Source organism: Danio rerio, chromosome 20 (genome assembly GCF_049306965.1).
Source record: "Danio rerio strain Tuebingen ecotype United States chromosome 20, GRCz12tu, whole genome shotgun sequence".
Classification (NCBI taxonomy): Eukaryota; Metazoa; Chordata; class Actinopteri; order Cypriniformes; family Danionidae; genus Danio; species Danio rerio.
In genome coordinates, this window is record NC_133195.1 from 29390297 (window position 1) to 29413213 (window position 22917).

General features: G+C 35.0%; 2 protein-coding genes and 1 long non-coding RNA gene across 14 annotated transcripts in view; 2 read left to right on the forward strand and 1 right to left on the reverse strand.

The window, feature by feature from the left end:
* The window catches only part of LOC137488655 (uncharacterized), an 80463-nt gene that overhangs the window by 46189 nt on the left and 11357 nt on the right, over nucleotides 1-22917 (reverse strand). For 8 of the 12 annotated variants that reach the window (XR_012395731.1, XR_012395736.1, XR_012395729.1 and 5 more), the window contains 3 exons: nucleotides 19686-19765; nucleotides 17954-18158; nucleotides 8521-8576 (listed from right to left, as the gene is read on the reverse strand). This is a non-coding gene — a long non-coding RNA (uncharacterized lncRNA). Of the gene's footprint in view, nucleotides 1-8520; nucleotides 8577-13134; nucleotides 13201-17953; nucleotides 18159-19685; nucleotides 19766-22917 lie in introns of all 12 variants that reach the window. The other 4 variants (XR_012395734.1, XR_012395735.1, XR_012395737.1 and 1 more) reach the window with 1 other exon arrangement.
* On the forward strand, nucleotides 9632-11118 carry foxq1b (forkhead box Q1b). Its single transcript, NM_212907.2, has one exon. The coding sequence runs from the start codon at nucleotides 9753-9755 to the stop codon at nucleotides 10665-10667; it is 915 nt and encodes a 304-aa protein (NP_998072.2). The 5' UTR covers nucleotides 9632-9752; the 3' UTR covers nucleotides 10668-11118.
* Nucleotides 15754-18658, forward strand: foxf2b (forkhead box F2b). Its single transcript, XM_003200706.7, has 2 exons — nucleotides 15754-17092; nucleotides 17975-18658. Exons 1-2 carry the CDS (start codon nucleotides 15979-15981, stop codon nucleotides 18148-18150), a joined length of 1290 nt encoding a protein of 429 aa, XP_003200754.1. The 5' UTR covers nucleotides 15754-15978; the 3' UTR covers nucleotides 18151-18658.

The window sequence follows — 22917 nt, forward strand, 5'->3', positions numbered from 1 at the left end:
ATGTGAAATGGTGTGATTATACATAGAATGTTTGCATGATAACGGATTTTAGGTAATTACAAACACTGTCAAAAGAATTCAATAACAGGTTGTAATTGTTAACTAAATCTGTTTAACATTGACAACAACTGAAATAATTGCATAAATGTTTTCTTTAAAAACTTAACTTTCATTAAGTTTAAGAAATTTCATTAAGATCCCATGAAAATTCATATAACTACAAATTACAGACATGAAAAAACACAAAGAAATTGCTAAAGTATTATATTGTAAAATTAAACAGAAAATATGTATATGAAGATTCTAATCATTTTAAACAATCTAGTTAAGCATGATCATGTATTATTTTTAGACAATATAATAATTACAGGTCAGCATAAATGTTTCATTTTTACATAAATATATCTGTTATGCTGTATGACAATGAAATACATTATTTAACCCATATTTTGACATATTGTTTTTCACAAAAGCACTTTATTTTTTAGCATTTCATATGCTTTCTATTGATTTGGACCAAAATGAAACATCTCATTATACATTATTCATTCATTCATTTTCCTTTAGCTTAGTCAGTAACACATTATTTTGATGGTCCACTTGAGTATTAGTAGACTGTCTGCTTAATATCTGTTGATACTGCTCCTTTTACAGACATTTAACTGACTATAAGAAACTTAGCAGGTACATGTCAACTTACACTGACCCTAACCCCAACCACAACAGCAACCTAACAATACTTATAATCTAACAAGAATTAGTTGGCATGTACATGCAATGTATCTTATGATTACCAAACCGCTTAGTCCCTTCATTCATCAGAGGTTGCCACAACGGAATGAACCACCGAGTTATTCAGCATATATTTTACACAGCGGATGCCCTTACAGCAGCAATCCAGTACTGGAAAAAATCCATACTCACTTATTCACACATACTACGGCCAATTTAGTTTATTCAATTCACCTGTACTGTATGTCTTTGGACTGCCGGGAAAACTGGAGCACCTGGAGAAAACCCATGTGAACACGGAGAAAACATGCAAACTCCACACAGAAGCTCCAGCTGAGGCTCAAACCAGCGACCTTCTTACTGTGAGGCGACAGTGCTAACCACTGAGCCACCACTGTCGGCCCTAAATAACATCATATTTATATATATATATATATATATATATAAATCCGGCGACCCCGGATTAATAATATTTATATATTATATATATATATATATATATATATATATATATATATATATATATATATATATATATATATATATATATATATATATAATTATAACATTATACGCATAGAAATTATTTTAGGCTAAATCCCTTCATTCTTACAGCTTAGTGAGGAGTAACCTGACTCAGATGACTATGCATTTTTCTCTTGTGTGGAAATTCCAGAAACATTCATTCATGCATTTGAAAGACAATGCTGCAGTGTTTACACATGACTACACTAAATATTCAATTCACTTCAAGTTATTTAGCACTTTTCATAACAATTATTAGCCACCACCTAAATAAAGGTTCAATACACCAAAACTGAACAAAATATTCACAAACTCAATCCCATATATGGACTCTCAAGCTTATTTAAGCTCTAACAAACGTCTCTTACGCCAACAGGTAAATAGTCCAGTTTCTCACTTGTTGACTAAACGGAAATAAACTGTCTGTGTTGTATTGCCAGACTCAAAACCACACTGAGACTAGCTTCTAACATGAAACAGTGCACCTGCAAAACTTGCAGCTCTGTCATGTCAAACACACACACACACACACACACACACACAAAATATTACACACTTGCTGTCACGCAAAGAGTTAGAAACACACTCCAAAACAGAATTAGGTTTCACACTTCATAGTGATAAAACGCCTCTCACGCTTGCAGATGCAAACACAAATCCGCTCAACAACAAACACACAAGTGCTCATTGTATCAAATTACACACTTGGAACAAAGATAACAAAAACAAAACCCAAGTGGGAGGAAGGAGAAAATTTAAGGAATTCATTAAGAGAAAAAGAGAGGGAAATGCTGGGTGCAGCAGATAGCATGAACCAAACAAGGCATGAAACAGGTGCGAGTTCTCTCATAACAGCTCCGCAAACGGATGTCTTTGGGATGTAATCAAATATGAAATAGTTTTTACACACACTGCTGTATGAGCCAGAGCCTCGGTTATAATGAGAGTGGTGATTCGGCTGCTGTATCATTTCTCTCGGCTGTTTGCTCAGCGGTGCGCTAACATCTCACCGTCTTTTTATGTGCCAAAGCTAGAATGGAGCAGTAATCATAGCATCTGGTGGTGGTTAGAGATCTGGGATAATAATCTAAATCGTAGAAGTGATGATCCAGGAGTTAAAATCATTTCCCTGACATGATCTCTGTCAACTTTGGGACATTTAACATTGGCAATATATGCTTTACGTGTGCTGTAAGTCGATGCTAATCGATCAAATGCTAACCTGGGGTACGTTTCCCAAACATTGACGTAACTCGAGGCTCAACTATAATAGTATGATGCATCGTTTGGGAAAAGAACGATGTAGTGACGAGTGTTTCCCAAAATGCATAGTTTCTCTGTCGCAGATCCATCGCTTGAACCATGTAAGTTATAACGTAAAACGCCCATAATGATGCTCTAATCATTTCTTTGTGCAAATTATATTGTTTTACACAAACACGCATTTAAAATAAAATCCAATAATAGATTTGGTAAAAACATGCACTCGCTTTTCATATTAACTGAAATATATGTAAATGGCATTTAGGACCTATGTTTGCTTTACAAATATTATTGAGAATATGTAAATTATATAAATAAAGAAATAATGAGGTGATTTATTAAGAAATGAGATTTAATATTTAGTATGTACTAGAAATGAAAAATGTACACTTTAATGATATTAATAATATTCATGAAGATGATTCTTCTTCTTATTATTATTATTAAGTAGGATATTTTTCATTTAATTATTTTTTAGAAAAGTCTACTTTTACAATTCGACACTTGTAAACCACAGCAGAAAGTAACCAGCAGGCCCATGTCGTATACAGTACAGATACTTAATAAATAGCCTACTATAAATTAAAAGAATTAACGTATGGATTCTGAGAGGTAATCAAAATCATTTGGTGAGGCAGTCGTAATATATGTATATATAATATATTAATGGTCCATCTTAAAATTCAATATATATTATTTTGGGAAATTCTAATGGGAAAATTCTAAGGTCATTAACTATTACTACATCCATAAAACGGTAAGAGTGCAAATTATTATATGCATTTGTTCATATTGCAAAATATCTCTTTTTCACCAATAAGGTTTATACACATTGCAAAGGCAGAAACTGATAATAGGGTCTAGTTCAGGGGTGGGCAAACTTGGTCCTGGAGGGCCAGTGTCCTGCATAGTTTAGCTCCAACTCTAAACAAAAACACCTGAACATGCCAATCAGTGTCTTCAAGATCACTAGAAATCTATAAGCAGGTGTGTTTGATTGGAGTTGGAGTTAAACTGTGCAGGACACTGGCCCTCCAGGACCAAGTTTGCCCACCCCTGGTCTAGTTAATATGTGAGTGGACTTTGGAGCTTACGATGTGGTCATTTGGGATTGGTCGCTTTGTATGTCACAGTATTTGGGTCACATGGTCAAGAAAGATACAAAATATATGGTAAACTTGGCTTTGGCCTCCTCTCCTGCTCTGAAGTCTATCTTCTCTGACTCTACTGCTATCAAGCTCTCTTCAGGGTCTACTCTCTCTCTCCCTCGCGTCTCTTCCTTTCTTTCAGGGAACTTTATTTTACATTTAAGCTGGCTACAAATAATATCACATGTTTTTTATCGTTTCATGTTTTATCATTATATACAGTTAATTTGCACCTAATTCAGTTGTAACTATGGCAAAATATTTTTCAAGTATTTTTAAACTACTTTTAATTTAACCTCAACACTTAATTGCTCCATATTGCAATCCAATCTCATAATAGCAACGTTCTGTTTTTGGTATAAGATTGTAGAAGGATGGTTTGACTAGAAATGTACAGCTTTTTACCATCATACTGATACCTTTTTAGTCAATCGGCAAAACTCCAGTTTGAACCGATGTAGTTAAAACCACATTCTTACAAACTAATCAATTCTGTTAACAAATAAAAGTAGCTACATGTTAATTATTAAAAAAAAGTTTAATGTACTACTCATTAGTTAATCAAGTCAAAATTTTAGTTTTGCAGTCAAGATAATATGGGAAAAAGATTTGGGACGCACAATTGAAGATGAGAACTGGAGAAAAATGCTGGGAATTTAAAATGAATGTCTAAAGATGTTAAAGATGTTAGAACACGTCTTATACAGTTTAAAATTTTACATAGATTTTACTGGACTCCTAAGAGACTGTTCAAAGCAGGTTTCAAAAACAATCCAGAATGCTGGTGATGCCAAGAAGAAACAGGTGACCTTTTTCATATATTATGGCAATGCCCACAAGTCCAACTTTTTTGGAGAGAGATGCATGAATACCTTGTAAAGATACTGCAGACCCAGTATGACTTTTGCCCAAGCTTATATTTACTTGGTGACCCATGTCCCTTAAACCACATGAATAAAACTGAATCGCAGTGGATACAGAGCTGTATTATGCTAGGCAGACGGCTGATTGTTAAAAACTGGAAATCCTCCAGTAGACCTCCGATCTTCGAGTGGATCTCGAGTTAGGACAAGTTGCAGCCTATGAAAAACTCTCCTAAGGTTTACATGGAAGAATTGAATTTATTTTGATAAATGGGGAAAATTTGTAAATTTCTGCAACCCACAATGTAAGTAAACATGTAACAAGACAAAATAATAATTAAGGTTAAGATATTAGCAACCCCCCACCCTTCTTTGTTTTTTTCGTTTTCTTTTTTCTTTTTTTTACTTGTGTGCTTTTTGGTTTGGTTTACTTTTGTAACTGATATGGTGTTATTTATTTATTGTATTTATTTATGTTGTATTGTTCTGCTTTTATGCTAATGCTCTGTATTTGATATTCATCTGCATTATTTGAAAAAGAAAAAATTAATAAAAAGTTCAAATCGTAAAAAAAAAAAAAAAAAAAAAAGTTTAATTTAGTTAACCTAAAAACTAAAATAACTAAATAGAAAACTAAAGTAGAGGCTAATGTAAAAATATATAAAGCTAGACATACAAAGAAAAATCTGGGAGTTCAGTATGGTCTTATAAAAAACAAACAAATCTTATATTAATTAAATAGGTTTTTTTAGAATTATGTTTACGTCACAAACTGAGATATTATAGAATAAAACTAAAACCATAAACTAAAATATTTTTTGCTTACTAAAATAAACATCAACTTAAAAGAACTATTAACTAAAATTACATAAAGCTAAAATATAAACTGAAACAAAACAATATTTATTTTTAAAATATTGTATATATATATATATATATATATATACACACACACACACACACACACACACACACACACGTTTGTTTTTGTGAAAAGTGGGGAAATTACATAGGTTTCCATTCATTTTATACTGCCCAAACCGTATATTGTATTGCCCTCACCCCACCCTACCCCTAAACCCAACTATCACAGTAGACAGTGTGCAGCTTTACTCTCTGATTAAACTCATTCTGTAGGATTTATACGCATTTTGAGAAATGAGGACGTCACCAATGTCCTCATATTTCACCTCCTTTTTGTAATACCTGTGTCATACCCATGTCATTATACAGATTTGTGTCCTGATATGTCACAAAAACACGTACACACACACACACACACACACACAATAGTGACCCAGTGATACTAAAGCATAATGTATGTGAACATGGATGGATATTTATCTTGTGACTTGCTAGTCTACATTTAACTTAAATGGTTAAACCAGTAAATACCATTAAATTAAAGAAATCTATCCATTTCTACATTATATATAGTCCATATTTAAACATCAAAACCTTTCATTTCCTAAATAAAACCCAGACAACCAAACAAATTCTTGAAATGCTTGATGGCTTCGTCAGTATTTAAAGCTAAAAAGATAAGCATGGTGTTGATCAAGTGCTGGATCCTATCTAAACGCTAGACAGAAGATAAATAGATGACTTTGAACTTTTTGTGTTGAGAAAAAGATCATGACACCTGCATTTTTTGAGAAGGAAAAAAAAAGATAAACCACACGCACACCTGCGCGCATACAAACACATAGACACAAACACACACACACACACACACACACACACACACACACACACACACACACACACACACACACAGCATTACAGACAGAGGGCCTGAAGTTATCAGATGGCTTAACACAACAGGTATGAGCAAAATGATCATTTTAGCCGTCACAAATAAACAGCTCCGGAGACTCTTGCTGGACAAAAATCAAACAGCCAACCGTTTAATTCTGCCTCTTTCTATTAGCATTCGATTACACTTATAAAGAGGAGAAAGACTGCTTGACATGCCCTTTAAATGTCAGCTTTTGGCCTGCTCAAGTGTTCAGGCTGCTGGAAATCATTTGGTCTTGGAATAGTGAGGGAAATGAGTAAGCACAGGGCCGAAATTCTATCTGACTGCAGCGGTTTAAAGCCGCGCACATTGCCAAACTGCTAAATTCATATTTATTTGAGTTTATGACTGGGGAAGCAGTCAAGGTTTTTGAATATATCCAGGGATATTCAAAGACGTTTGGTCTCTGAGCAGAAATGTGGCCAGCATCATACATCAGGACACAATTTATTTCAAGACGCTTCATCAAAGTAAAGAGCTTTGTTGTTTATAAAGGAAGTTGATCTGGGTTTCATGTGTGGTTTGTGTGAGTGAATTTACCAAGAACTCTTTTTTTTTCAGTTTTAAAATGCTTGATTTTACAAAGTATGGTTACATATGACAATGGAGCTCTGTAATTTTTGAGATGCATGAATGATTTTAGCAGTACGCACACAAGTTATATTGTGAAGATGGGTAATTTATGCTGATGTGTGTACAAGCTACCTAACTACAAACCCAGCATAACTAAATTTGATTCCGCACACACCTTTAAGGCATAGTTCACTTCAAAACAATCCTTAAGTTGCTCCAAAACACAAAACTGCACCCTTAAAATGTGGTTATTTCAATTAAAAATAAGGAATATATAGACAAACAAAATAGATGGGTTCAATTTTTTTTTAAATATAAACCTGCCACTGGGTTTGTCCATAATTTTCTGAACTCTGTGCTAATCCAGCAGTTTTAAGTGTAGTACCAAATGTTTAAAATTAAAGATTCCAAAAGGGATTTTTGTAGAAATGCCATATGATTTTTGGTTGACCAATGAGGTAAATGTTTTTTAAATATTTTTTTGCATATATTTTCTGCATCAACTTCATCTAAATACCCTATTGAAACTATTATAAAACATTTTGTAAAATAAAAGGGTTATATACATATTAAAACTTTCTTCGTGGAGTCTTCAATGAAGAACCTTTATTAAGACAGTACTTCCACAGAAGTCCACTGAAGATTATGGTGGTCAAATGTTTGATTTTCAATGTTCTCCATTTTAAAATTGTATTTATTTATATTATTATTTTCATCAATTAAAAAAAAAACATGAGTTTAGAAGAGGTGGAGAATCAATGATGACAGAAACAATGTTTGCTTGAATCCTTATTCTATGCTGTCGATCAGTTTGGGAAAAAAAAGAATCTAAATATATGCACATAAAAAAGATCATTAAACAGCATAGCATGGTAAGCATACCTCAAACAGAATACTATTAAATACTATTAAATAATATTTCCTCTATGTTTATTTACGATTCTTCTAAAACAATCAGTATCAAAGAGTGGAATAATAAATTTTAAACATATTTGTATGTTTTTTTGTTGCTGTTGTTAAAATGTTTGAGAAGTATAATGTTGTAGTGGCATTTTTTGTGAATTTTTAGTGAATCTGGTTAAGTAAGTAATAAATAAATAAATAAATTAATTAAGTAATTATTTATAGCAGGCAACATGAAAACTGTACCCAGGAATCAAACAAGAGAGTTAAATGGACACCCAGAAAAATACAAATTCTTAATATACTTAAGTTACATTCTTTCAAACTTCTGTGACTGTATATTTTAAACTTCAGTGAGTTGTGTTTTCAATTAAGATCAATAGGGTTAAATGTTTTTCTAGACCCCCGTGTGCTACAAAAATCCTTTTTTCCATGGAAATTTAAGTTATGGTTACCTACAACCCAACAGTAACATGATTAGACTGTCTCCATGGACGACTATATAATCATTTGTGTATGTATGTGTATTTGTGTGCGTGTGTTTATAGACACACACACCACAAGTCGCACAGGCTTGCTTGCCTGCCCCATGAACCCAGAAAATTACACACACCATCGGAGCACAAGAGAATGTTTTGGATTCACTCAAAGAAAAAATATCCCAAAGGCTTTATGTAGGTGTGGTTCAAAAGACAGTTAAATGATTATCACTCACCTTAGGGCATGTTAGGAACTTATGAAACTCCATGACCTTTCACTGTGCCTTCACCTCTGGAGAAAGAATAAGAAGGATTTTTTTAGACAGGTGTTTGTTGCATTGATTTTTTTTTCATACACTCTGACCTGTGTGTGATCTCGTAACGTTTTAGGTATACAGTATGTGGCTCTCTTCCAAGCTCATCATAAGTGCAGTAAACTTCCCCATTCTTTTTAAAAGTCAGCAACTGCCATGAGCAAATTGTTTCATTAAACATGTAAACTCAGTTTACAAAGAGTGATCGTGAGTAACACGTTGATGTCAGGTATTGGGTGCGTCAGAATCAGGTGTGACATTCCACATACCGTGGCGGGGTCAACTTGCCAATTTCACAGTTCAAATGAATTAGCAGGTATGTTCCTTTTGTCTAGTAGGGCCTATTTATGTCTGTATAGAATGAATAAGAAGAATGGGGAAACTAACGTTGGATCAAGCCTAGCAATAACTGCTTATCATTAAAGAATGCTATTCTCTGATGAGGGCCACGATAAATAAAAAAATGCTTATCAACAACTAGCACTTGTTTTTACTTTGTTTACCGTGAACTAAAAATACTAAACATTTACACAATTATACCCTTACAATAAGCCATGTGCATGTTCTGGGCTGGCTCGTACATTACAGCTGATTTTAGGTAGTTTATTAGAATCTTCTATTATAACTTTTAGAAAATGTAAACATTAAATAGAATGCACAACAAATGCATCATCACAAGTCATTTATAATTTATGATGGTTTCGTTTCAGAAAATTTGCAAGAATATATCAAATACAACTGTTTTTGTGACTTCTATATTTGATGCAATTATAACATACCCTCATAACCCTCACACAGTCGACTGCTGGGCTTTATAACAACTTAAATGTCCTCAATCAAAGATGTTTCATATAAAAAATGTCCCTTTCCACTCCAAACCTCACACGGGGGCAGGTGAGTGTCTCAAAATCCTTAACTCGCGTGAATGCGCTTCTGATTGATAGGTCTGGAGTGTAAGCCCGCCCCCGTGGGCTGTCCTTTAGGAGCGATTACTATATTAACACCCGCCGGTGTACTCCGTTCTCCCATGAGGACTTCTTAACCGATAGGAAGTGATAACTCTCATCGCTTTCAAAACCCTGACTAAGACTGAGCAGCTTTGCTCAAAACAAACAGCAGACGTCTTCATTATAAGCAACTCATCTGACCTGACAATGAAGTTGGAGGTTTTCTCTGCGAGTCGCCTTGTGGACAAGCCGCTGGACCTGTGCAGTGACATGGATGTGAACGTGGCTTCACCGCTGTCCACGGAGGAGGAATTGGGCTCGGATGGAGACTGCTCAGCCAACAGTCCAGGACCCGGTGCCCCTGTTCCGGACGGGAAGGCGAAACCATATACGCGTAGACCCAAACCACCTTACTCTTACATTGCACTTATTGCAATGGCCATACGCGATTCCAACACCGGTCGTCTTACACTTGCTGAAATAAACGAATACTTAATGAAAAAATTCCCGTTTTTTCGGGGCAGCTACACGGGGTGGCGAAACTCTGTACGGCATAACTTGTCATTAAACGACTGCTTTTTAAAAGTTTTGCGAGATCCCTCGCGTCCGTGGGGCAAAGACAATTATTGGATGTTGAACCCACACAGCGAGTACACTTTTGCAGACGGCGTTTTCCGCCGGAGGAGGAAGCGCATCAGTAAGAAGATCCTGGGCAGCGCGGAATCCCCAGAGCGCGTGCCCGCGGATGACAGCAGGCTTCCAGCGCGCGACGAAAGCGTCTCTAAGTTTTCCAGCTCCTTCGCCATAGACAGCATCCTCAGCAAACCGTTCATGCGGAGGGAGCAGAGCACAGATGACACTTGTTTTGGTACCACCAGACTAATGCTGTCAGCTGCTCCTCACTTTCTGCCAGTTGCCATGGGCTATCCGCCACAGAGCAGATTCCAGGTCAGTTCTGAGGTGTCGAATGTCTTTCCAATCTACAGGTGTAATACCGCGGACATTTCTAACATCAGTCGAATGGCGGACATACAGAGTTCCCTTCCGGGTTTGGCACACTCCCACACTACTCTACAAGAGGCTGGATTTCACCCCTTCAGAATAGACTCTTTGCTGTCATGAAATGAAAGTGTAAACAAGAAACATTCACACACATAAACGCTACTTCTTTGGTGTTTGACACACCCTTTATGTGCACTTTGCTCTGTTAAATAGTGTGAAACAGTTTGTATGTTTGTGGTTTTGTGATTTAAGCGCATGCACAAAGAACACATGCTTACTGCAGTGCTGCATGCCCTGTTTAGATGTCTTAAATAATCTATGACGCGCCACTGCACAGTGTTTACTAATTCCACTTTCATTTCTTGTAAACGATGGCACAACCATGTCAATAATTATGAACAGAATGTGTATTTAAAACGTAGTCTGCTTCTTTGTAAAACTGTGTTGGGTTGTACCTGTACCGTGTTTTATGTTTGTGTAAATGTTATGGTTTGTTTAGAGCTGTGCTCAAGCAGGTGGAACACATAAGCAGTACTTTTGTCAATAAAAGAAAATATGACAGAGAATCAAAGCATATTGTTTTATTATTCTTGCTAGCTAGCGTTTTTATGACAAACTCTTTTACCTACAATGATTTTAAGCACTTGCCGAAATCTGTCATACGTGTGCATAACAAACAATATAAGCACCCACACTGAGAATTTTTGATTTTAAGAAGTTTCTAAGTATTAATTAGAAAAAAAGTAACAAAAATGCATCATAACCTAACTTATAAAACAGCAAACCATAACCATAGCAACCGTATAGCGCTCAAATGATTTCAATTAATAATCCGTATCAAATCACACTAAATATATCCTAATAATTATAAATAATTGGAAAACAGTTATTATTAAAACAATTTTATTTTAGGTCTCTATAAAGACTACAAAAAGAGTCTTTAATGCCACATGAACCATTCTGGGTTCCAGAAAGAACCATTCTTTAAAGAGCTCTTAAAATAATAATTTATTTGAGAATGAAGTCACTGTAAAGCCCTTGTGTTGAATAAAAAGGTTCCACGGGTTATAAAAGCTCTTAAATGGAACCGTTTGCCTAAATAAATATATTTTATTTTAAAACTATTTGTTCCCCATTTTTTCTAAACGGTTTCTTATATTTGTGTTAAAACACAGATAACATCTAGGAAGGGGAAGAAAATAATATTATCTGGCAGAGGTGACGGTGGACTTAAAGGGTTAGGAATTAATACGAATAAAACTAGGCTACCATACAAATTTCTTAAACAGAAATCTTCAGTAAAATCCTCTTTAGAGGATTGCAGAACATTCAACAAACGCCTACAAGCATGAGTCACCATTCACAGCAGTCACGCAAGCGCTCCCAAAATAAAAGTTGCATACTGTCACAGAAAATTATTGGAGACTGTATTTGTTGGGAACAGCAACAGCAAAAAAAAAAAAAGAAAAAAAAAGAAAAAAAAATCTCATAGAATCACAGAAATTCTGTTTTCTCTAGATATATAAAAGTACAATTTCTATAAAATATAAAATATGATATTCCTTTGCCTGTAACTGAACCCGAAAATATTCTGATTCAGTTATAAACCGAAGATAATCACCTGATATCATAATAGCAGTTGTAAATGCATCAGTCGAATTGGATTGAATGCGCCAGCAAATGCAAAATAAGCATGCCATCAAAGTCAACGGGTCGAACACAAATCTTATGTCAACGGGTTGAACAACACATCTTTTTATTTTGAGTTTAAATTAGGCTCTCGGAATGGAAATCTGCTCGATCAAAAAAAAAAAAAAATCACACATTTTTTACATAGTGCGTTTTTCCTTTTTTTGCTGGCGCTTGATCAATATAATGTAAAAATTATGGTAAGTTAGTTTGTAAACTGTAAATTTGTAAATTGACTAAAAAAGACTAAATTTGAACACACAACACATTTTCGCTAAAACGCCAGAAGACAAGATTACCAGACACATAAAAACTATATATATATCATTTAATTAAGTGGAATTAAGCAAAAATCATTTTATATTTTTCATGTATGATGGTTATACATTTAGTTGTTTGTCTATATATTTGTTTTTTAGGTGTTTATTTTATTTTGCTCGTCTAAACTCTTAAAATATTTTGCGCTGTCCGCGGTACTGAAACAGGGCCATCGTTTCCTCTTGAAATTTAGTCATCTGACACGTCATCTTGTGTTGACACTCCTGTAATTTTCAGGTCAGCATAAAGAGCCTATAATTCACAGGGCAGACCAAATCTTCTGGGACCTGACTTTCTTCGGGTACAGCTACAACAATTTAAAGTCCTCCTCAACGGATGCATGAACCAGTGAATTAATGAAATAATTAACGAATAATGTGAAAGTTGTTTTGTAGGTTATATACCGCAAAACAAAACCTACAATGAGTGAGGTTAAAAATGAAATTAGAGAAATGATAACGCTCGATGTTGGTTGTATGTAATAGTTATTGTTTAAAGGAAAACTAAGTGTTATATATAGATATCATGGCACGTATAATGCACAAACAAGGCACTGCGGAAGACTCACACTAATGCTTACCTTTAAAAATGCTTGCCATTTAAGTACGATGCTGCAACCTGCAGGTGAACTCGCGGAATGACACACCTGTTTATGTATGAAGAAACCGTTAACTGAGAATTAAAATCTATCACAAGCTTTACTTTTGCATCCGTGTGCTTACACTGTAAAAATGATATGATCAATTAGTCATGGCAGCATGTGTTTATTAGTTCATTGTAACTTATTAAACTGTTAGTCGTGTTCTAACTTAAGTTTATAAGTTACGCAAGCTGTTTTAAGTCAGTTTAACATAAGGTAACTCTTAAGGTTAATTTGATTCAGCTTAAAAATTTAACGCAACCAGGATTTTTTTACAGTGTAAATTTAAGCGTTGGTTATACAGACAATGGTCAGGGAAGTACGAAACACATAAACAATATTACATAAAATAAACTTTCAGAAAAAGCTACTTTCAATACCTATAGGTATATAGTAAAGGTAATTTAGGTACAGCTTTGTACCTTTTTTGTGAGTGTAAAGGTATTTATGATATAAAGAAATGCTGCGAAATAAAAAAAATAGAAGATAAACATAATATTAATGATAATAATAATAATAATAATAATAATAATAATAATAATAATAATAATAATAATGTTATAGACCAAACGCACTGTAATGAATTAAGTCATCTACTTTTATAAAGATTTTTGAATCAGTTTACTTGAATCAAATGTAATGGTTTCAAGTTTTCAGAGATTAAATAGCACACTAAAAAATCCTGGATGTCTTAAATTTAAGCAGAATCAAATTAACCTTTATGAGTCCGTTGAACTTATATTATGTTAAACTGGCTTATACAGCTTGCGTAACTTATTAAATTAAGTTCGAATATGATTCACTTTAAGTTTAATAGGTTACAATGACCTTTGCTGTCAGGACTATTTGATCATATCAGTTTTAAATGCATAAATAGGCCAACCATTCCTTTAAAAATCACTAACCTATGTAACCATTCTAACCTTTATAAAGAAATAAACGTGAATTATTGAAAAAGTGAAAAATAGAGCTTCAGTAACGTGCAATCAACTTCGTTTCATTAAAAAAAACTACTCATGCCAAAATAAAATATGTATTGTGGCTGTTTGTCATGTATAAGAAGAAACGTGATCGCCCTTAAATAAAATGTTCTCATAGACACAAAGTCGTCTCAGATAAAAGGTTAACTGGACTCTTTGATGCGTATGCGTTAGACCATGACTAAGTCATAAATCTTGTTTACAGTGGCTCAATTAGGACTGTAATGAAAATAGATCAGTGAGTGTACATCAGTTCTTACGCACAAACACTCATGACGATGGCCTGTGTTCAAAGTCTTGCGCAGAGCTCGGTTTCCTCTTGAGCAGCCGCGGGTATCCGGGACTCGGCGGGGGTCAGGCGCACAGCGGGCGGAGGAAACCCGGCAAAATACTGCTTAAATAGCGCGGGAACATGTTTTTAATCCACATCCTCATGGTAAGCTAAAACTAGGGGATTGTTGATTCGATTTGTTTACAAGAACACTTAAAAGAGTTGGGTGATTAAAAAGGGAGGGGAAAGAGAACGCGAGAGAAAACATATCCTGTGCCATAATAAAAAAGCTAACTGTAAATAGACCCAATAAGTGTGAATCAAACAATACGGATAAAAATGTTCATTATCAGATAATCGTTTTGATGATCAATTAAACATATTATACACATTCATCTGACAGGTCACCGAGTGCGATGCGTTAATCTGTGACATTCAGTTTTTAAAATACGTTAATATGCATGACAACTACAAGAAATATAATTTAGATGTTTGCATTAATAAATATGAATACTTATACTGATGGTCTATGAAGACTGCAGTGACCCTTCTTTGTTGGCGGAAGCTGTCGACGTCCAAATGGCTAATTGGCTTTTTCTTTTGCTAATGAACGATGGACTCGAGGGATGTGCAGCAGCCCCGGGCCCGTAAGTTGATACTGGAGCGCTGTGTGTGGTATCCAAACCTCTTGACGGAGACAGCCTGCTTCCACTCGAGCCAAAGTCATTCCCCCCTCTTTCCCTTGTCTCTGACTTTCTCTCACTCGCCTCTCGCTGATCACTGTCTCCCTCATTTGATGGCATGATTTATTTATTTTAGTCCTGCTAGGTTTATTAAGGCCTCTCACGCTCATTGAGTTTTTGTTCGTATTGACAGCCATCCAAGGTCATTAGAGAAATACATCCTGTTAAAATTCGACCTGTAAAAGCGATTTTTCACAAAGAAAACATTGGTAATAGCCTTAAACCCATTTGATAAGCTATGAGGCAATCTTTATTAAAGTACATTTAATTCTAGTTTATTCTCATAAAGCGCGCAACACTGACTATTTAGGCGAAATGACCAAATCATATTTTATAAACAAAGTAGGGTTAAGCCAGAGGGATGATGGTAATGATGAGAGACGCGATGTTTGTTGACGCATAGTGATAGATATAGGGTTAGTTGATTTTGGTGGACAGTGCGCATGAGGCTCTGAGAGAAAGAAAAATTTGAGTTTGCAGGGGTCTGTGGGGTTAAGGGGGTGGGTGAGGCGGGAAAGGAGGAGCGATTAGAAGAGAGAAAGCCGGAGAGAGTTATTGAGTGATTGGCTGTCGAGTTTTGTTTAGTTGAGGAGCTGCACGAACTCAGTCTTTCCATTTCGTTCTCAAAAAGGGATTACAGCCGCCAGGATTAGCACGAAACTGTGAAACTGAAAACGGTGATAACGACCACGAATACGCATGTTGCTTGGATATTTTTTCGCACAAACAGCAGGCTTTTTATTTGCCACACCACTCCACGCCGTACAGAAGACGGTCACATTTATGTCGGATGCGTGATGCTTGTATTATTACAGGTTTTCAGCTGAAGCGAGGCGTTTATCCTCAGTTGTTTTTTCTTAAAAGTCGTTATTGGTTGTCGATCGATCCTCTAGGGTTTGCTTTACCTTTTTCTTCAGACAACGGGCTGTTTTCGTACGTCACAGCTGGACCGATGACGACTGAAAGCTCTCACGGACCCCTGGGGTCGACGCCCCCGACAAGGACCAGTCCAGCGACCACCGCGCTGCATCCAGGACTGATGAACTCGACAGGTAACTTGGAGGAGCATAGCGCAGTGTCAAAGAGTAAAAAGACCAACTCAGGTCTGCGACGCCCGGAGAAACCGCCCTACTCCTACATTGCTCTCATTGTGATGGCAATTCAGAGCGCACCAACCAAAAGACTGACACTTAGTGAGATTTACCAGTTTTTACAAACACGCTTCCCGTTTTTCCGAGGCTCTTATCAGGGCTGGAAGAACTCTGTTCGGCACAACTTGTCTCTGAACGAGTGCTTTATAAAACTACCAAAAGGTCTTGGGCGACCGGGTAAAGGACACTACTGGACCATAGACCCAACAAGCGAATTTATGTTCGAGGAAGGGTCATTTCGGCGAAGACCCCGAGGATTTAGGAGAAAATGTCAGGCTATGAAACCAATGTACAGAATGATGAACGGCCTAGGGTTCGGTTCCGCCATTTTACCTCAGAGCTTCGACTATCAATCGCCTACCGGTGCACTTGCGTGCCATAGCAGTGGCTATAACTTGGACCTGTCCGGCAGTGGATATGAATCAATAAGCAGTGGTCACCACGGCCACATGTCCCCAAGCTCTAGACACGGCTATATGTCTAGCTGCCCAATGCCCGGGAACGGAGACTATGCCGTGGAGAGCAACACCAGCCCAGTCCCGTCTTCCCCTGCAGTGGCAGGCGCCCTTGAAGGCCACTCGCCGTATTCAGAGAGCACAGCACTGTGGGCTTCTTCAAACTCTTCATACCTAAAACAGGCGAATACCATTACAAGCAATTCACAGCCGACAGGCCAGCATCCCGGCATATTCACTTACTCTCTGGAGCAGGGTTATATTCAGCAAAGCGCGAGAGACAACGCAGACATGTCAGGTAGCTATAATTAAGCAAATCTCGTACACATATTCTTTGATTCATTCAAGCCACAATTTTACATTATTTCTAATATTATATTGAAAATTTAAGTGTCTATTTTATTAAATGCGATGCCAATAGGCTACCTGTAACAAATTACAAATACATAGCTAAATAAAGGACAAATATAAAACTGTCAGAAAATCTAAGTTCTTTGACTTAAGAATAACAGCGAATTTATTATTTGGTTGAATATATCAAATATATTATTGTATAAATGTTTTTGAATTAATAATGTTGAATAAATCTTAATGATCTCTGCGACAAAAGGAAAAAAATATATTCAAAAGCTAAATTCATATAGGATGTTGTATATTTCTTTGTAATTGCTAAATTTTCAATGTATAGGCCACGATTCATTGTTTGCTTTTTTAATTGGTAGCAAGATAAACAAATAAGTTTATTAAATAAATTAGCCTATACTAACAATAATTATTTTCATTATTTTATTTGTTGTAAATATTATTGTTGTTTCTATCTTTGTGAATACTATTATTACTGCTGCTCCAAGAATCGTTGTAAGTTTACAAGATTTCTATACACAAATTTAACCCAATTAACTATTACCAATTAAACCCTAAGACACAGTTTATGCACTTCATAAATATATCGAAAAAAATTATTCTTTTCTTTTAGTTAATGCTAATGGTTTAAAAGTACGATTGGAAAAGAAATGATAAAAGAAAACTAAACGCTAAAGGCACCAATGCAGAACTGAAAAGTTTAACCTGAAAGCTGTCGGAATACGCGGATTAACAACTAAGTAAATATGCATAATTTCAAATTGTATGTGCTAAATATTATGTATGTTATTCTCACCGTGTATTTATCTGTTCCCAGTTGGTTTATCGCGCTATCCGACACATTCTTCCCCAGTCGGAGAACGGAAGGACTTCATGTTGAATTTTAACGGGATCACCTCCTTCCACCCGTCTGCAGGCGGATATTATCATCACCACCACCACCATCATCACCATCAGAGTATGCATCAAGACGTCAAACCTTGCGTGATGTAGTCCGTAAGCTGCGGAGAACGTTGCACAAAGAAAAGCACTTATACTGGGTACCCGTGAGGTATATAGACCGTTAATGAAGAATTAATGAGCACTCAAAAGTTTTGGAAATGCATAGCCAGCGACATAAGTTGACCTCATCGCACCCATAAGAAAGGGTTACACTCATGAAGTCATAGAAGTCTTTTTATGCCTTGTTTTTACTTTTCAATAGACGTTGAATTTAAGCACATCCAAGTATTCCATTTACTCTGTACAGTGCAATGTGATGTGAAAGTTAGAAATAAACATTTTAAAGGAAAGCAGTGTTTTTAAATCTATCTATCTATCTATCTATCTATCTATCTATCTATCTATCTATCTATCTATCTATCTATCTATCTAAATACCTTTTTTGCAGGACAAAATCAAATCTCGTAAGATGCAATAGGAAATGCTGTGGCAGTTGTCTTTTCATTGTATTTTTATGTTTAAATGATCACGATCAAAGATTAAAACTCTCCAACGTTAAGACGATTGTTATGAATTGTTTCTTACAAAATTAAATTTCCGTAATCCCGTTTCATCGTATTTCTGCAAAAGCGGTTGTCTAACTAAACAAGCGGAAAAGTAGGTCTATTAAGCCATACCCTACAACGAAGGCGTTTCAATACTATTTATGTATGTCATGTTGTGGAACGAAGGATAAAACACACACGCACAAATATAAATGTTTTATTGTTGTATTTTAACTTGTATTTTACAATTTAATATCTTTTATTGTTTTAATTGTTTCAGTGATATAATTTTCTTCATCAAAATTATTATTATTATTATTATTATTGTTGTTGTTGTTGTTGTTGTTACTGAGAAATTATTTTTGTTTCCAAGACCAAGACAGAAACCGATATTTTAAACTGTTAAACAAATTCAATGTCTCCCAATGTGAAAGACTTTATACTAGACCTATATGCGTAAATGGAAGGCCTACATTTAAGTGCATTAGGAATAAATAAACAATAAAATGAATTCTAATCTGTGAAATGAGGCAGTAACCTATTCAATAAACTTAAATTGGTATAATAAATAAATAAATAAATAAATAAATAAATAAATAAATAAATAAATAAATAAATACAAAAAAGTACATTACAGAAAATAAAAATTGCTTTACTTAAATTTCGATTTGCGACATTTGTGCATTACATATTTAACTATAATGTATTTTAATTTGGCTGTAGAGCTTTTGGTTCATACGAATCTCAGTATTTAAAAATATAAGATGTAACGCATTCCCCAAATTCATCTGGACAAAATGACAAATTGCAGCGTATGACACAAGTTAAAACGTCACTATTATGGGAAAATAAACTTTATTTTACTTTCTCCTCGCTACAACGCAATAAACATGTTTGACACTTCCACCTCCGTTTACAAAACCCAGTGAATTTGACGCGTGCAATGATGAACAAAAGATAAAACAAATACAGTTTCTTTGGCCTTTAAAAGTAAAAGGACGCATGTGCCACTGCACTAATTAAAAAATAAGTTCAACTTACTTCAGACGGTCTGCGCAGGCAGTCAAAGCTTTTATACGGTCATCTACCGCCATCTATTGGTGTGCAAATTCATACGACTCCTGTGGGGGAAAAAAAAGTTTCGGCTGAGAAAAAGAAATGACTGCCAGTATGATTTTATAAACAAAGCGACATCCCTGGTAGAATTTTGGAAAGTACAACAATGAGGCATTTATAGTTACTAATAAACACGGAGTAGCTAAACTCATCAACATCAATCGAACCTGTCTTCAAAACAAAGTTATCTTCCACGAAAATACAAAGCCTCCTTATTAAAGCAAGCCGACTGAAAGTATCTACAAAGACCATTAAAATGACCTGGAAATAATAATATAAACACAGTAAACTAGAGTAATAAAGGATAACATGCTGCCAATGGCAATATCAAAGCACATGATAACATTTAGATCTGAACAGCACAGACCTCTTTACAAACAAGTAATAGAAAGTAAAAGATGAACAGCATTCCCTTTTGATTTAACCTTAACTGAAATGTATCTAAAATGCAGACAGAAAACTCAACTACACTTAGAACAACCATGCCATGTAGCTGAAAGAGGAAAAAAAGTCCTGAATCAAATGAGTTCTGAATTAATTTTGTCTTGAAGAGTTTCATGCTCTTTCCTACATGCCATGGAAACTGTGCACCAGATGTGTTTTTGTATGAAGCACAAAGTTCATTGCTGATTGGCTGTTAAACAAAGACATATTTAAAGTGTGTTTAAGCTTTTTGTAAATGATGTATTCAAGCCTTGCACTGCTAGAATATATTCAAAACCTCAATTCGAGGAATCAGCTTTGAATTGTGTTTTTCCATTTACTGGAGTTGCAAAAATTGCATAATAAATTAAATATATTTTTTAATATTTTAAGATTCCTAAACTTTTTAAAATTATGATATATTTATGAACCAAGCGTGAACATTTTATCCAACAAGCGATTTAGAGAAACGTTTTTCTGTTGATGGAGACAAAGCATATTGAGGATGTCTTCAAATGATTCAGGATGACTTTCATTAAAGAGATGACTTGCAGGATTATGAGTCAGGACATGTGTTTTAGCTTTAAGGAATGAATTGCATATTTAGTTCATAAGTCTCACACGAGACAGAGTCTGGTACTGTTGTTGGGGATGGTGAGCAGAAAAAAATGTAAGTAAACTGATGTCAAACCAGCGATGTATTTATTGTCAAAACTGTCACTAAGACAAATGCATTCTTGAGCCACTGATAGCTCCATAAAGTCTTTAAAATCCATATAGACCATTTCAATGTGGTGATGTTATTGGCCCATGAACATTCCCTGCGTGTTGTCAAATTATTTCATATCTGTAACATGAGTTGATTCAATTATAACTTGATGTTATAACAGTTATTGTAACATTACTTATCAATATGTGGAACTTTTTGGACTCTAAGCTATGAAAATTTAAAATGTAAAACAGGAAATACGTCAGGACCATTGCTATTGTTTACATCTCCAAAATGGTCTATAATCCATAATGCAAGTTCCTCATTTCACAAAATGTTATTTACTGTGGAAAAGGGATTTTTAGATTTTGATTGTTCTTCACACTGTAATTTTTAAAAATATTATAACCTATGTATAATAACCCTTTAACTGTCCCACCAAGAAAAAAAAGCTAGTAACTCCTCGTTGCTAGTAACCACACTCAATGGATTTTTTAACACATCCCATAATTTCTAAAATATCAACCTCTACCAAGTTTATGGTAAAAGTACCGGAATTAACATATACTATGAAAATCTGAAAACGTGAAATGTAAGACCAATTTATTTTAAAACAATCAAAATAAAACTTTTTTGAGTACTAAATCATATTTATTTTTTGATGTATGCCATAAATTATTTCAGATTCTCATTTAACATGTTTTCTTGTTTGTTTGTTTTTAACAATAAAACCAAGGGTCCGTTCTTCGTATGTGGATTACTCAGTTAGCTGGATTTGGTTATTGACGATTTGACACAATCCAGGATTGTTTCGTTCTTCAAAACTGATCAGAGAGTTCTTGTCATAGCAACAGTTCTGGTAGCTTAAACCTAGTCGGGAGCAGGTTCAATTCATATAAACACATCGGGTCAGTTCAAGCACAGATAATACAGAAAGTACCGAATTCTGATATTTTCTACAGTAGTAGTTATATACACTTGGGAAAATAGTAAATATTTGTAAACTATATATATATAAAGTTATAGTTATTTATAAAATAAATAAAATTATATACTGTATATATTAAAGTTATTGCGTATCATAATTAACAAACCGTTTACTACTAATTTTATGTAATTTAGCTCACAATTGAATATCAATCAGATTATGTCATTAGCTGCTGTGCCGTCAGCCAATCGTTGCACTGCTGATCAGGATTTCGAGGATCGATAGATCTGTCCCTCCCAACACATGCAGCAACCTCAGATCAGTTCATCCGGACATTTTAATCTGATTCACGAACTTGTTTGAAGAACCAAATTAGCCAGAGATCAGTTATCAAGATTAAAAGATCCAGGATCTGCCAAATCATCTTAGATCATTTAAGCAAGCTACGAAGAACAGACCCCAAAATCAAGTGTAGTGAAACAGGATTTATTTATTTTTTGTAAACCAACAATGCTGTGTGTAAATCATTATTTAAATCAGTCATTGTTTAAAGCATGTCAAAATATGATCAACCATTTAGTAGAGCAGGCAGATGAAGGGATAATATATTTACTGTATATATGCATATGTGTGTGTGTGTGTGTGTGTGTGTGTGTGTGTGTGTGTGTGTGTGTGTGTGTGCCTACAACTTTACTCAAAAATGTTTTCTGGGAAAGCAAAAAAAAAAAATCTCTTATGGAATCACCTTTTGGTTCCCTTCGTTTTTAAGAATTTAGCTACTTTATAAACTCAGACTAAGAAATAAGGATTCTAATAGTTTAATCTGAAATTTCCAATGTGGAATCTCATTTTAAAAGTAAATAAGAAAAGCCATTGTCTCATTATGTCGCACTAGGTTTTATAATTGTTTCATCTTCCTTTCAGGAACAGAGAAAGTGGTCCCCCCAGTGGCAATCAAACAGAATACATGTTTGCATTTTTATTATTAGGCTATTACTATTATTATCTTCAGATTTATCTTTTTACAACTCTAGAAAGTTTGACTCAGCAACGAGCTCACATTGATGTTTGGGATAGTTTTTTTAGCCTGAATGAAA

Excerpts from the sequence above, each read along its gene's own strand:
- foxq1b (NM_212907.2), top strand. The coding sequence starts at position 9,753 with ATGAAGTTGGAGGTTTTCTCTGCGAGTCGCCTTGTGGACAAGCCGCTG.
- foxf2b (XM_003200706.7), top strand. The coding sequence starts at position 15,979 with ATGCGTGATGCTTGTATTATTACAGGTTTTCAGCTGAAGCGAGGCGTT. Across the intron at positions 17,093-17,974 it reads AGACAACGCAGACATGTCAG|TTGGTTTATCGCGCTATCCG; the intron begins GTAGCTATAATT and ends ATCTGTTCCCAG.